This window comes from Mandrillus leucophaeus, unplaced genomic scaffold (genome assembly GCF_000951045.1).
Source record: "Mandrillus leucophaeus isolate KB7577 unplaced genomic scaffold, Mleu.le_1.0 Scaffold615, whole genome shotgun sequence".
NCBI classification, from domain to species: domain Eukaryota; kingdom Metazoa; phylum Chordata; class Mammalia; order Primates; family Cercopithecidae; genus Mandrillus; species Mandrillus leucophaeus.
This window is the reverse complement of record NW_012106642.1, coordinates 1,077,523-1,093,278: the sequence shown is the minus strand read 5'-3', so window position 1 is coordinate 1,093,278 and position 15,756 is coordinate 1,077,523. Positions and strand designations below refer to the sequence as shown.

The 15,756-nt window shown below is 33.2% G+C and overlaps 1 protein-coding gene across 1 annotated transcript in view; it reads left to right on the top strand.

The window, feature by feature from the left end:
- CALCRL (calcitonin receptor-like) overlaps positions 1–15,756 on the top strand; it is a 114,649-nt gene that overhangs the window by 71,457 nt on the left and 27,436 nt on the right. Inside the window, exons 6-10 of the mRNA XM_012000076.1 lie at positions 1,625–1,711; positions 3,894–4,026; positions 6,456–6,566; positions 6,670–6,782; positions 8,224–8,315. Coding sequence (XP_011855466.1) covers positions 1,628–1,711; positions 3,894–4,026; positions 6,456–6,566; positions 6,670–6,782; positions 8,224–8,315 — 533 coding nt within the window. The 5' untranslated portion in view covers positions 1,625–1,627. The remainder of the gene's footprint in view (positions 1–1,624; positions 1,712–3,893; positions 4,027–6,455; positions 6,567–6,669; positions 6,783–8,223; positions 8,316–15,756) is intronic.

Here is a 15,756-nt window from a genome sequence, read left to right as displayed (position 1 = left end):
CAGAAGGTGAAAGGCACATCACATCATGGCAGCAGACAAGAGAAGAGAGCATGTGCAGGGAAACTCCCATTTTTAAATCCATCAGATCTTGTGAGCCTTATTCACTGTCAGGAGAACAGCAGTGGAAAGATCCACCCCCATGATTCATTTATCTCCCACTGGGTCCCTCCCACAACACGTGGGAATTACGTGAGCTACAAGATGAGATTTAGAGGGGGACACAGAGCCAAACCATATCATTTAGTTAAACGAATATTATATGGCTACATCCTGACAATATGTCAGAGTAGGTTGCTCCTGGACTTCACAGGGTGTAAGCATTTGGAAATACACTCTAGCATTTCTTGTCTCTTAGAATTAGGAAGCCAGTGGGTAGCATTTTAGAGGCTATTTTTCACTAGCTCAGAATTGTATTTAGTATTACAAATATTCAAACAAACATTTTATTTGATACACTTAATTCCCTGAAACCTTATTTCAATAATGTAGATGACTTAGGGAATCTTTTATTTCCTAATTTTTTAAAAACTTGATTTTCAGTAGTGAAGAATAATTTCTATTAAATTATAAGGACATTTTTATGATGTACAGATGTTGATTCTCAAGAAATTGTTTCAGAACAATTTCCTTCCTTAAATTACTAAGCAGTCAGAAAATTGAAAATGAGATGAATACTTATAGAAAATAAAGGTAAGCTTTATAATAAAATGTGCTATCAAAAATTTTTATGTCCATGAAAACTCTCTATTTTAATGCCTTTATAATTTGATCCCAATTTTGGTAAAGGCAAAAAATGCAAGTTGTTTTCTAATTTCTCTCTCTCTCTCTCTCTCTCTCTATCATCTGTAAGAAGTTTTTCTGTTTGTAAGCCTAATTAAATTAAATTAAAATGTTATAAGCTCCTTAACATTTTATACCATAATGCTTTTAAACATTTGCAATTTTAATCTATTTTAATCTGCTGGGCAGGGTGGCTCACACCTGTAATCCTGGCCAACATGGTGAAATCCCATCTCTACTATAAATACAAAAATTAGCTGGGTGTGGTGGCCCGCACCTGTAACCCATCTACTTGGGAAACTGAGGAGGGAGGATCTCTTGAACCTGGGAAGTTCAGGCTCCAGTGAGCTGAGATTGTGGCACTGCACTCTAGCCTTGTTGACAGAGTGAGACCATGTCTTAAAAAAAATGATTAATCGGCTGGGCGTGGTGGCTCAAGCCTGTAATCCCAGCACTTTGGGAGGCCAAGACGGGCGGATCACGAGGTCAGGAGATCGAGACCATCCTGGCTAACACGGTGAAACCCCGTCTCTACTAAAAAATACAAAAAAACTAGCCGGGCGAGGTGGCGGGCGCCTGTAGTCCCAGCTACTCAGGAGGCTGAGGCAGGAGAATGGCGTGAACCCGGGAGGCGGAGCTTGCAGTGAGCCGAGATCCGGTCACTGCACTCCAGCCTGGGCGACAGAGCGAGACTTCGTCTCAAAAAAAAAAAGAAGATTAATCAAATCTTTAAAGTAAAATTATTGAATTATCGTGTAGTTTTAAAATAAATTTTCTGTTGAGAACCATCTGCATTTATTTCATAAATATTGATGAACTATACTTCTTTTATCTTCTGTTGCAGTTTATGTTATATAGCATATTTCATTTTGGCTTAATGATGGAGAAAAAGTGTACCCTGTATTTTCTGGTTCTCTTGCCGTTTTTTATGGTAAGCATAAAAATATATACGATTATGTCTGTTTTCGCTTCCAGTATACCTATAATTGATAAAGAATATTAAAGAAGTTACTAGATACAGAAATTAATTACATTTTTATATCCAATTGATACAGCAATAATGTGTTTTCATTCGGTGTATGCTTTTAGTCCTATAACGGGCATAGAATGAGAAGGAAGTGGAGGGGATCAGAATGGGAAAGATGAATACACACAAATGCGTAAGACACCAGAGGAAAGTAATCAGAGATTGAAAAAGAAATGGAATGACTCTATAGTACATGTTGTACATAGTAGAGAAAATCGTTTCAACCAGAATTGTAGATTCAGAGTTAGAGCTATTAAAAAAGTGATTTTTCCATTGATGTTTCTCCCATTCTGCCAGTTGATTGACATATCTTGATTGCAAGGCAATTTAGAACCATGAACTTTGTTTTAAATTAATTTCCTCAATCATTCATTCAAATTAGCAGACATTGATGTTAAATTTGGGGCATGTGTGTACATAAGTGTACACACTCATCTGCCCCTGTACATGTATACCCTGGGGATATGGGGCCCAAAGTCAAAGGTAGGCAAATAAGACAAAAACTAGATTGCTCTGCTGGAGGAGTCATATACTTCATACATTAATTTTATTTTTAATTATAGTAATGAATCACCCATATTTTTCTCTACCTCAAAATAAAATATTGACCATGATCTTGTCTCATTATAAACATGAGAAACCAAGAGACCTACTCTTATCTACTCCTGTGGCAGCAGGAATTTTCTAGAGGTGTTTCCAAGCAAACACCACAAAGATGGAAACAATACAGAGAATACAGAAAACCTAAATGAGAAAACAAACAAACAAACAAAAAAACAAGAGTATATCCCTGTCAGCATTTGTATTTGAAAACATTTTCAAGTCTAGGAGCAGTCCAAATTCTGCACTTCTTAGATGATATCTTTAAGTTGACTTCAGCTCCCACCCTCCACTGAGTGAGCTGCATAGAACATTACTTTCCTGCAGGTAATTCTGTAACAGATTAGCAACTGATTCTTGTAATTAAGAAATTATGACTCTTCCTCTTGAATTCATGTAAGATAGTGTATAAATCAGAGTCCGTGTTCCAAGTAGGGATAAAAATGATATGGATTTATGCACTTTTACGGACTTTTATGTGGTTTTCAAATATGTTAATTTTCTTGATGTTCCACATTTCCATTTATTACTTGTGTAGCACTACCACGACATAAATCTTTATTTGGAAATTAAAACAATAAAGGAATGAAAGAGTTAATGTTAAATGGTGGTCACACAATGGTAAAACTTGAGCTTGAGTGGAATGTCATTTTGACTTTACTAAATTCAACTTCCTGCTAGAAAAAAGAAATACTACAATGAGGGGACAAAGTAAGGATAGGAAGATAACAGCTTATGGAATATAATTAATAGAAATTATGCAAAAATTACTGCCAAAAGTGTTAAAAAGAGGTTTATTTGGGCTTCATATTGTAAGTCAGAAAAAAAGTCATGTGGAAACTAAAGTAGAATTGAAGCTTAAAATAGTGCTACTATATTGGAAGAAAATAAATACATAACTTGTCCAAAAACATTACTGATGTGCATACAAGAAAAATTTCTATTTATCAACATCATAAATGATGTTGCCATTATTTTGATTATCAAAATATCATAACAATGGCAATACATTGTAAGTATTTCCACGTGCCAGATATATCTCCTCTGTTACCTTGATGCTATTTTATACTATTTTACAATAAGGAAGCAGAGGCTTACGGAGAGGGGACAGACAATATCTTGCCTTCATTCACAGAGCCAGGAAAAGCATTGGGGTCAGATTGGAAGACATCTCTCTCTGGACATTCCAGAACACATATTAAGGAATGTCCTGGAGCTGGCTATCACAGGCTTCTGAGAACCAACTGTGCTTTCCCACTCTGCCAATGGTGACTTCTTGTTGGTGTTTTGAAATTGGACATGGTGGGGATATTTATACCATGGAAACAGCAAACACTACAAATTGGGGATTTTTCCCCAGAGAGCCAGTTTATCTCTCAGTACATCCCTGCACTTGCTGTTTTCCACTGTGACAGACTGCCTTTGACAAACACATTTTCATAATCCTTTTCATGAAGTTGATGCTGTTGTTTTTTTAATCCCTTAGATTTTTGTTACAGCAGAATTAGAAGAGAGTCCTGAGGACTCAATTCAGTTGGGAGTTACTAGAAATAAAATCATGACAGCTCAGTATGAATGTTACCAAAAGATTATGCAAGACCCCATTCAACAAGCAGAAGGTAAGCATGGCTACTTAATTGTAAATGCATTTGACATATTTTTAAAAGAAAACTACCCCCATTATATCATCATAAGTTCCTTAGGTCCATTGTTAAAAATAGATTAATTGCTACCTTTTTGTATGTGTGCAGTTTTAATTATGTTTGAAGAACATTTTATGACATCATGTTATATTGCTTTTTAAAAACAATAAAAATATGTGACAGTGATCTGTTTAGTATGATTCTTTTTATGGTGCAAAGATATTTAAATCAAATAAATATTAATATTAACACAAAAACACAAATCTTAATGACAGTTGACTTTTTCAGTTTATGTAATTGTGTATTTCTTTTTTCTTTTTTTAACTACCTGCTTGACAGGAGGTTGATAATAATATAATGAATACAAAAGTGTTGTTTTGCATAATACACACACTTTGCATAGTAGATTTGGTGGCAAAGTTAACGAAATCTAAGTGATTCTGTTTTCATTAAGATATTCTTTTGCTTTTTTGGGTAACATTTATTGAGAGCCTACTAAGCACCAGATGTTTGCCTAGATTCTGAAGATAAAAGATGAGTGGCACAAGCAGAGTTGCCAGATAAAGCAAAACAAAAACAGGTCCTATATTTTACCTGGCAACCTTAAAGAAAGAGTTCTTTTCAAAATATCAAATGTAAAACTCACAGTAAAATAAAATTTAAAAGACTCTTTAGATATTTTTAACGTTGAAACCTTTCCAAGCCTTCTTGCTATCTATTATGTAAAAGTAGATTTTAAATTTAATTGTTGAACAATAGGAGTATCTTTGTAAAGTTTCATAATAAAAGTATTCTGTGGTAAAAGAAGTTTGGAATCATTGCATAATACATCTTCTTGAAGTTTCATAATATACTTTGTAGTTTTAAATACCGTAGAAAGTCTTGCAATAAAGAGCTATTTTTATTTCAACTTTGGGTCTCTAAAATCCATTTGATCAGCGAAACTTTTTTCATGGAATACCTACTTACATCTCACTCCAATGCCATAAAACACAATTTCAAAAATTCTGCACCTTGCACTCTATCACATTACCAATGCTGTAGTGAATTAGATAGATTCTTTTGGAGCTGTGATATGGACATATCTGAGATGCTTTCTAAAACTACATCAAGAATTTTTTTTCCTATAGGCCATAAAATGTATTTTATCTAGAAATATATGGATTCAAACTATTTAAATAATTGTCCCAAAAATGACAGGGCAGAAAACATTATCTAGGGAAATATTAAAATATTGTTGTTTTTTACTTCAATTTACTTGAACTTACAGGCCATCAGAATTTTGTTCTATTTTCATGAGGGCTAGATAAAATCCGATATTGCTTTGCAAATCTGTTAAAAACAATAAACATCTCATGCAGCAATGAAGGTTCTATCTCTACCTGACAAGTTAGAAAATTACTTTTGGGCCAGGTGTGGTGACTCACACCTGTAATCTCAGCACTTTGGGAGGCCAAGGTGGGTGGATCAAGAGGTCAAGAGATTGAGACCATCCTGGCCAACATGGTGGAACCTCGTCTCTACTAAAAATACAAAAATTAGCTGGGTGTAGTAGCGCATGCCTGTAGTCCCAGCCACTTGGGAGGCTGAGGCAGGAGAATCACTTGAACCCGGGAGGTGGAGGTTGCAGTGAGCCGAGATCACACCACTGCACTCCAGCTGGCGACAGAACGAGACTCCGTCCCAAAAAAAAAAAAAAAAAAAAAAAAAGAAAAGAAAAGAAAAGAAAATTACACTCTTGATTATAGACTGCTACAACATTTGAACATTGGTCGTTTAATTTACCTATGCCTTAAAAACAACTATATATCTTAATATAAGAAGTTCCTTCTTTAATTTTGGAGAAAAATGTGAGATTATTAAACATTCTACTTTATTTGAAAAGAAAAGGAATGAAGAGCCAGAATTTGGTGAAGGGGCCTAAATAGGTATCTTTCAGGGTTACAACGGTATAATAGGAAATAGTGGAATATTGATTTGCTTGCTTCAGAAAATACTAACAGCTTGCCCTGAGAATATAGTTTCTAAAATGAAACATGTTTCTAATTTCCCATTGTTTTCTTATGTTAAGCATAGGGACACTAATTAATCACTACATTATGGCTAAGGACAACTAGCAAAGACCATTTGATTTATTAAACAAATAGCTATCTTTGACAATTAAAATCAAATCTAAACTTTATATATTTAGATATTTTAAAATTGAATTTAGAATTTAATTCACAAATTATTATAATATTACTTGGTGGGAAGTCAAATAATTTCTATATATAGATTTTTATATAATATCTGCATTTTCAGTAGATAGCCTTTACTCCACATCAGTGTGAAACCACTTTTAAGACTATGTCTTCATGTATAAGTAGAGGGATTTAATTATCCCTAATTTTTATTTCCCCACTAAGGCGTTTATTGCAACAGAACCTGGGATGGATGGCTCTGCTGGAACAATGTTGCAGCAGGAACTGAATCAATGCAGCTCTGCCCTGATTACTTTCAGGACTTTGATCCATCAGGTAAAAGCAGAAATGTATCTACATATATCCTTGACATCTATTTAATAAGCCCGAGGTTAATTAAATTACTGTTTTTCCTTTTTTTTTCTTTTTAATTTTAAAGAAAAAGTTACAAAGATCTGTGACCAAGATGGAAACTGGTTTAGACATCCAGCAAGCAACAGAACATGGACAAATTACACCCAGTGTAATGTTAACACCCACGAGAAAGTGAAGGTATGTCATAATTCTGAATTGAAATTTAACTTACACTATCTATCTAAACAGCTTGTTAGCTTGCTTGTCCAATACTGTACTGAAGAAAATAAAGTCATTATTCCATTCCCTTATAAAGTCTTTTCATAATATAATTTGAGAAGAATAATGAAGAAATATATCCGTGGAAAAAATTATTATTGATTTTGTCATTACACTGAAAAAGCAATCCTGTTAGGTAAGAGTGTAATTTACAAGTCAATGTTTCAGTATTAGCGTTTCAAATTTTCCAAAGAAAACACACCTTAAAAGTGTAAGAAAAGGAAAATCTTTCATTTGCAGTGGAATTTCTAGAATGACCTCTGAAACTGCGCTCAAGTAAACAGGATAAGCCCAGCAGGGTTTAAAGTGTCCTGGCTCTCCCTCAGCAGAAGGCTCTCATTCTGACTGGCTCTTAGGTCACTCGCATTAACGATCGCATCCTTGAACACTACACATGGGAGTCAAGGTTAATTACACTTTGGCACTATAATATAGTTTCGATAGAAAACGCTTGCATGTATTTGCATGTGTTTGCAATAGAGGCAGTTTATTACAGTGATTACAACTGTGAGTCCTAAAACCTGATCTCTTCTTTCTGCTTCTTACCAGCTGTTTGACCTTAAAAAAGCCATTTTACATCTCTCTGCTTCAGTCCCCTCATATATGAAATGAGGGTAAGAATAGATTCTGTCCTCATTATTTTCAGAGGGATTGATTTAACATAAGGGAAATACTTAAAAGATTAACATATAGTAAGCTCTTGATAACTACCAGCTATTGTTATGTTTATAAATAGTATATTCCCAGCTTATTCAGATAAGAATTGGAAGAAAATTATACAAATACATAATAAAGTGGTAGGTTACAAATAAATGGAATAGAGACAAATAAAAATAAAAAAGTGAAAACCATGAGAAAGAACACATTTGTGCAGATCATAGAATCTTCTAAGTTAACAAATTGAGATTTGCCTCTGAGCTTCAAATTTGCCAAGGAAAAAGCAACTCAGTTGGAAAAGAAACCTTTATCTGGCATTTAAGTCTGAACAAAACAAATCATCATGTAGCATTTGTTTGAAGGTGCACAAAATATAAAATACTAGTTTCATATAGTATATAATCTAGATCAATAAAAGTATTGCCTTATAGATTTAATATTTGACTTCTAATTTTTTAAAAAAATATTTAAAAATAAAAAGGCATACAACTTATAAATTTTGATAATTTCACTGGATGGGTATTCTTCATTCCAGACGCATTCAAGTATTTATTGGTTTGCAAACTCATCATTGTAAGGCTATGAGATCACATATTTCTAAAAATATAGTTTATTAAATTGAATTTGAACTTATGCATATGTAGGATTATAGATACTTATAGTATTGATATGAACCAAATTTTTTTGTTTATACAAATTACAGACGGCACTAAATTTGTTTTACCTGACCATAATTGGACATGGATTATCTATTGCATCACTGCTTATCTCGCTTGGCATATTCTTTTATTTCAAGTAAGTAAATTTAAAATATTTTAAGAAAATTACTAGATGTGTTGGGTGAATGCCCCATCATGTGCATATTTATGTCATGTCTGACAAAATATACAAATATAGATAATTTATAATGTTTGAAATAAGTTCAATGTTTAAAATAAGTTGAAATTAAGTTGATCTCAGCTTTGTAAAATATGTAGAGGAGATTGATGAAATATCTTAACCTGAATTTTACAAAATTAGTAGGCATATAAAAGTGAAGACATATAATAAGGAGTCCAAACTAATATACAAACCTAACTGTATTTGCTTTGGGAACTGTTAAATATTATAGGCCTTCTTAATTGTGTGTTTAGCTTTTGGCCAATTTTAATAACAGAGTAAGTGTCCATTTTAGAAACTGGAATTTTGTGCAAATAATAACAATGGCATTTAACATATGTCATCAAAAATATAATGTAAATACACTTTCTTTAGGGTTTTTCCTGGTTTGGAGGATCATCATTAAAAAGGTGTGACTGTACTTTCAATTTTACTTGTAATTCACTCCTTTTTGAGGAGGAAAAGTCAGCTCCAATTTTTTGAACAAAGCAATCAACAATCAATTTTAAATTTCTAGAAAGTTAAATTCTAAGTCATGCATGCATTATTTTATGCCTTCACATGATTTTCATAATTTTGATCATTAGTAGTAATTATAGAATTCAGTGTGACAAGAGTAAGTAGCTATGTTTCATTGTATCTTCATCAGCATTGTCATCATCTTCTGCTCCTTCCGCTCCTGTGGCTGCTACCGCTGCCGCTGCTCCTTCTCTTTTCTCTTTCTTCTTCTCCTTCTCCTTCTTCTTGTTCTTCTTTTTCCTCCTCCTCCTCCTCTTCTTCTTATTCCTCTTCCTACTCTTCCTCCTTCCTCCAATTTCCTTCTTCTACTAATTTTAGACAAAGAAGATATATATATATATATAAACCTATAATTTTAATATCCTATTAAGCAATTTCTTATATTTTTCTAGTTTTATTTCATATTGTTTCTACAGTTTTAATTATAGCATTTAAATATTTGAACTATTTTTATAACAGCATTATATAATTAGCACTTTATATGTTATGAAGCAGTTTTTAAACAACCATTTGAGCAGCTAAATAATTTTTCATTTAGTGAGTGTACAAAAGTTGTTATATAAATTCTCTATTTCTGAGTATTAACATTGCTTTCATTTTTTCCAATTAAAAAACACTGCAATGGACATTTTCAACTATAACTTTTCCCATAGTTTGTACTGTTTTCTCAGGCTACATTCCCAGAGTCCTGGGATTTCTTGGTCAAAGGGTATATATCTTTTTATGGCTCTTGAAACACATCGTCTCAAAAATATCTCAAAATGAACATGTTCAAAACAAATTCATAGTATCTACCTCCTTCTAACCCAAGTTGGTTTTCTTCCAGAGTGACCCATCTGTACAAATGACACTACCAGAAATCCAATTACATTGGCCAGAAATTTAAGAGTGATCCATGATAACATTTCTCTCATTTTTCTTCCCTGTCACTCTTTCCTTATACCTGGTGAACTTAACCTTTTGAAACCCTTCTAATCTATTCCATTTGCTGATCACTACTGCCATCACCAGCAGTCTTGTTCTATTTAGCTTCAGTAAATTCACTTTCTGTCTTCATTTAATTCTAAACAAGGCAGCCAGAATAATAGTTTCAAATATTTAGATCAAATATTGATCTGATTTTGCCATTCTTTGCTTTAAAATTTTTAGATGTTCCATTGTAATTCATATAAAACCAAAATCATTAACTTGCCCTGCCTGTTATCTTTGCCTCCTCCCTAGTCTAATTAAATGTATTTATCTTTCAGATCTAAATTTTAGCATCACTTCCTCAGTGAAATCTTCCTGAATTACTCATTGTAATATTTCCAGAATTGCAATTAATGATAGTAGATATAGATAGTAGATATATTAATTAACATTTGGAAGACCACTATCTCTGCAAATTAAAAACTAATACAGCTGAGAGTCTTCAGATTAAATGATCTCTTTATGTTGCATGTTATAAGTCGAAATATCCAAGCACATTAAATTTTTGAAGAGGATAAAGGTAGGAAATACAACAATTACATTTGCCTGTCAAAACCAGTGACTACAGGGAGGACAATGGTTTCTAGAATTCTAAGTCATACGGTCCCAAACAAGTTGGAATTTAGTAAAGATAAGTAAAGTCCTGCACCAATTTCCTAAAGTCAAATGCAAAATTAATTATGTTCCTTCATGTGAAAGAGTCTAAGATTTAATGGAAAATGCTTGCTGTGAACTAATTGGATAAGAGTAGAGCTGCCAAGTGAAAACAATACTGCAAGCCAAATGATACCAACAAATGTACAGTATTCAATTTTAAATCTCTAATCAGACCACTTATTCACCTGGCTCACTATATGAGAGCAAAGCAAGATATCATAAAAATTAACTTATCAAGTGAAGAAACTGAAGAAAATACCAACTGATCAGGGCATCAAGGTACCATACCAGGAGCATTAAGGCAGAAAAAGACAAAATATATAAGGCACAATGTATGACTTCAAGAATCCAAATTACTATAATTAAGAATACAGTTGGTATAATAACAAACAGAAAAAAAAAGCTCAATTAAAAAATAAAAAAAATGAATATAACTAAACAAAATGTAATGAACCTTGCCATCTGCCTTCCTGTCACTCAGGGTTTTCAGACAGAAATTAGCTGTTAACCTATCAGGAAAGTTGAAGTAGATGGCTTTTCTATCCTGGGTTCATAGCTGGACCTGAGGATCTTTAATGCTCTTTCCAAGTCCAAGAATCTACGAACAAAACAGTAATTTAGTAAAGAGGATTAGAATGAAAGAGTTAACTTTTTAATCAAAATATACAATCTCCATATCAGGGAAGTTGGTATCTGTCAAAGTATTTTGCAAGCTTAATCTACACACGTAAACTGTATTTCTTATTGATAAAGAATTGGAATCAAGTCATGTTCAATATTTTTATATCTGTCTTTATGTATGTTTTATTTAAGAACAAATACTGTTCAACTGACACTCACAACTAATTTTAAATTTTAATTGAAGGGTTAAAATTTAAAATCAGAGAATGTTTATTTCATCTATGGAGAGGTGCTTTTTTAAAAATGATATTGTGTATATATTTACTAAATTATTAACTTTAAGGATGCAACCTGTAGGCACATTCCTCATTCCGAAAGAGAGGCCAGAAATTTGGTTCTCCCAAATACTGTTCTCATGTTTTACATATAAATAGGCCAATTTTTTAGAAAAATAATATTTTTTAAAAATAAAGATTACTGTGTGCAATAAATACATGCATTTGTTATTTGCTTAAATGCCCATGCTTTTAAACAAGATGTATAACATGCTACATAGGCAAAACTTTGTTAAAGGAAATGAGTGTCTTGCCAATATAAGAAATTTGACCTCTACATAAAAGAAAAAATACGTTTTTCAAATAATTACCTTGCTTCTACTTGAAGTTTTTACTGAAAGTACAATTAACTGTTTATTCCATATAGTGAACTGAAAGGAAAAAAAAAAAGAATTTTTCAATGGTGAGTTAGTATGAGAGGTATGAACTTGAATTGAGGCACAACTTAATTTTAATGGATAGTATAAGATAATGATTAAGACGTGGGATGTATTCCAAACTTGTCATGTCTATTTGCTAATAGTATGGACTTAGCCTGATTTTGCTTTAAATAAGTCCCAGGGATATGTGTGTGTGTGTGTGTGTGCGTGTGTGTTTATAATGGGTCATGATGTTATTTAAAATACTGGACAAAGTAGACTCATATAGGACCTGGCATTTAGGAGCCCCTCAATAAGTAGTAAGAGTTACTAATTTTTTCATTAGACTATATCAATCATACAGGCACTCAGAATACATTTATGTAGTCATCTGAAATGCTCATATGTAACAGTAATACAAAGTAAAATAAACAAAACAAAACAAAACAAAACAATGAGTGTTATTCTGGAGATACAAAGACCTGGGGGACACTGAGAAAGGAAAGAACCATTCTAACTCATAGAATCTGAAGATTCCTGAGGTGATACTCTAATTGAAGCAAATGCTTCAATGATGGGTAAAACTTCAATAGATAGAAATTATAAGCCATAAGCAGTGAAGAGATTGTCTAGTCTTACACCTAATTTTACTTATTTTCTAATTAATTAACATTTTCAAGATTTCTCCTGATCTGTGTTCTAGTTCACTTAATTATTTTAATTGACTCTACAAATCTTTAAAAATGAATTTGAAAAGAAAGAAGTAAAACTGCAAATTTTCCTTTATTATTATAATTCTCAGGCCTTAGGTAAAACATGAGAAACCGTCTTTAAGTAAAACTCATGTAGAGCATTTTAAATATTTTCTGTATGTCTAGATGTGATTACAGGAGACTGTGTTCTTTCTTTCTTTCTTGTTTTAGAGATAGGCTCTCACTGTGTCACCAGGCTGGAGTGCAGTGGCACGATCATAGCTCACTACAGCTTCAAACGCCTGAGCTCAAGCAATCCTCCCCCACCCAGCCTCCCAAGTAGCAAGGACTACAGGCACACATCACCACACCCAGATAATTTTTTAACTATTTTTTTCTTTAGAGATGGGGTTTAATTGTATTACCCAGGCTGGTCTCAAACTCCTGACCTCAAGTGATCCTCCTGTCTCAGCCTCCCAAACTGTCGGGGTTACAAGCATGAGCCACTGTGCCCAGCCTCAGAGTGTTCTTTAGACAGGCAGAATTGGTCTCAAATTCCACTTTGTCACTTACTTGCTGGGTACCATGGAACATGTTTTTTCATTTCTCTAATCCTCAGTTGTGTCTGTTAAAAATGCAGATCATATTAGTATCTACATCATAGATTTGCTATAAGGACTGAGATGATGGCAGGGTTATCAGTGAGATGTAGTGTTAATCAGAGTGTCTGATTCAAAAAATGTTATCTATGATTGGCATTGTTCTCACTTCTTATTAGTCCATTACAAGGTTTGAATATAAGTATTTAGCTCTGGTAGGTATGTTATATCAGTAAGATCTTTAAAAACAAAATTAAATAGTTCAGGTTCTAGTTTTAAATGGACCATGTTTATAAAGAAACTATTCATGTAAAAAAATAAGTAAACATTGAACATTTTTGTAACCAAATTAATAATATAATTACAATAGGAAAAACTATGGTTAAGTAAATCAGTCAAAAGTAATAAGATTTTTTTATGACCAGAAGCTAACATGTAGCTTACTCCATTTTTGAATCAATATTAAGGAATTTTTAGTCTTTGAATTTAGATACGTCTAACATTTATTCCACAGAATTATCTACCGGACATGTCACTAGAATTAATGAAAATAATTTTATAAAGTTAGCTTTATGAGAGCAGGAGCCACCTCTGCTTTGTTTCTTTATACATCTCAGGGCTTAGCATAGGATCTTGCACATAGCAGGCGCTCAATAAACTTTTAAGGAATGAAGACATGAACTGACTTTGAAGCTAACATATAGGACAGACTTGCCCACGTCTTATCTGTGACCTTCAACATGTCCCTTAAGATTGTCTGGCCTTATTCGTCTCCATCAACAAACAAAGGCATTAGACTACGACTCTAAAATTCAAATCAGTAGAAGCATCTGTGTAAAACAAGATGAAAGACTCTGCAGCTAGATCCAAGGAAGAATAGGGTCACCTCAGAAAATACTGAATTTGAATGGTTCATGAATCATGTTCTTGTGAAGTCAGGGGCAATAGAAATTATTAGCTTTCGTCCAACTAATCCGAAAACAATTCCTAGAGGAGCTGATGTTTCACAGAAAATCATTCATTGTGTATAAAAATATCTATTAGCAGATCCTTTCTGTTTCTTAACCCAGTTCCTGATACTGTAGTTATTCTTGCTTACTCAGTATGGGAATTTTTTCCCCCCTTCTTTGGTAATTGAGGGTCACTGACCCACCCTAATAAAAACCAAGAACCATACAAAAAATTGATTTAGGATACTGTTTGTTATTTTTTATTTAGAGAGAGAAAAGTCTGCCACTCATCCATTCTTTAAATTAGAAACAGAGAACACAAAACAGTATTCACCAGATATACTTCAGTTTTATATTAGAGCCAATTAAAGGAACAAGTCAGAGCAGGAGATAAAAAGAAAGGGAACAGAGAGGGAGGGGAAAAGAGAAAGAGACATAACTTTAAGGCTTGCCAAGCCCTGAGAGGCAATGACTCTTACTCATGATTCTTGGAAAAACAAAGTGGAACCCTTTAGATAAAAAATAAATAAATAAATAAACTTTACTGGAATTAGTTACAAATTATATTTTAATTACTGTTTAAAATCAGAGAGCAGAGCAAATCTCACTCTTACAACCTAGACAAAAGGCTTCATCTTTTTTCCACAGAAAAGACAGCATATGACATCTATCCAACTTTTATAGAAAAAAAGAGAAAATGCTGTTGTTTTTTATTTTATTTTATTTTATTTATTTTTTTAAAGAACATCTTTGCTAACATTCAGACACTGACCCTAAACAATTTAAAAGCCAAGTTGCATATTTGGAACTATGTAAACAATGATATCTTCTGTAGGTACTTGCCATAGGTCCCAAATAAAGTTCAGAAAAATAACCTCTATCCAATTGGTAGATCAAAGCATTCAAATTTAACTTATTAAAATAACCTGTTATTGCTTGTATTTCTGCCTCAGTACAAATGATCAAAATTCTCATTTTTTTCTTAGATTACATCTGAATATATTTAAACAGTATTGTGAACTGTTATCTCATTTCCAGTTTCTTCATATTTTTTTTCAATTAGAGCAAGTATAGTTTTTCTTTAAGCTATAACTTTTCTCTGAAAATTGTGCACGATTAATCTTTTGTTGTTGTTGTTGTGGTGGTTGTTGTTGAAATGGAGTCTTGCTCTGTCACCCAGGCTGGAGTGCAGTGGTGCCATCTTGGCTCACTGCAACCTCCACTTCCCCGGTTCAAGCGATTCTCTTGCCTCAGCCTCCCACATGATTAATCTTTAAACCATATTTAAACACAGCTATTAATGAATTTCTACGTGGAAACCTATAGAGTTTGCTCTACTAATTACCCTGATGTTGTACGTGTTTTGACATATTGGAACTTTGACTTTTCATTGATTTAAAACCTGGCAATACTGCACTGTCAGAGGTTTGACAAGGACTGAGTTCAAAAGCAGTCATCTAGTGTTCCCTGAACAGCACACCCTTCACTGCCTACCCAGCATAACCCTTGCTCTCTTAACTCATGGTACGTTCATTTAGTCATTGTAAATTTGTTATACACTATGGTCCTGAGATATAGCCTATTCTGTGGTCTGTATCCCAGGCTTCCTTCAGCTTAACATTAGATATTATTTATTTAACTTTTTTTTTTTTTTTT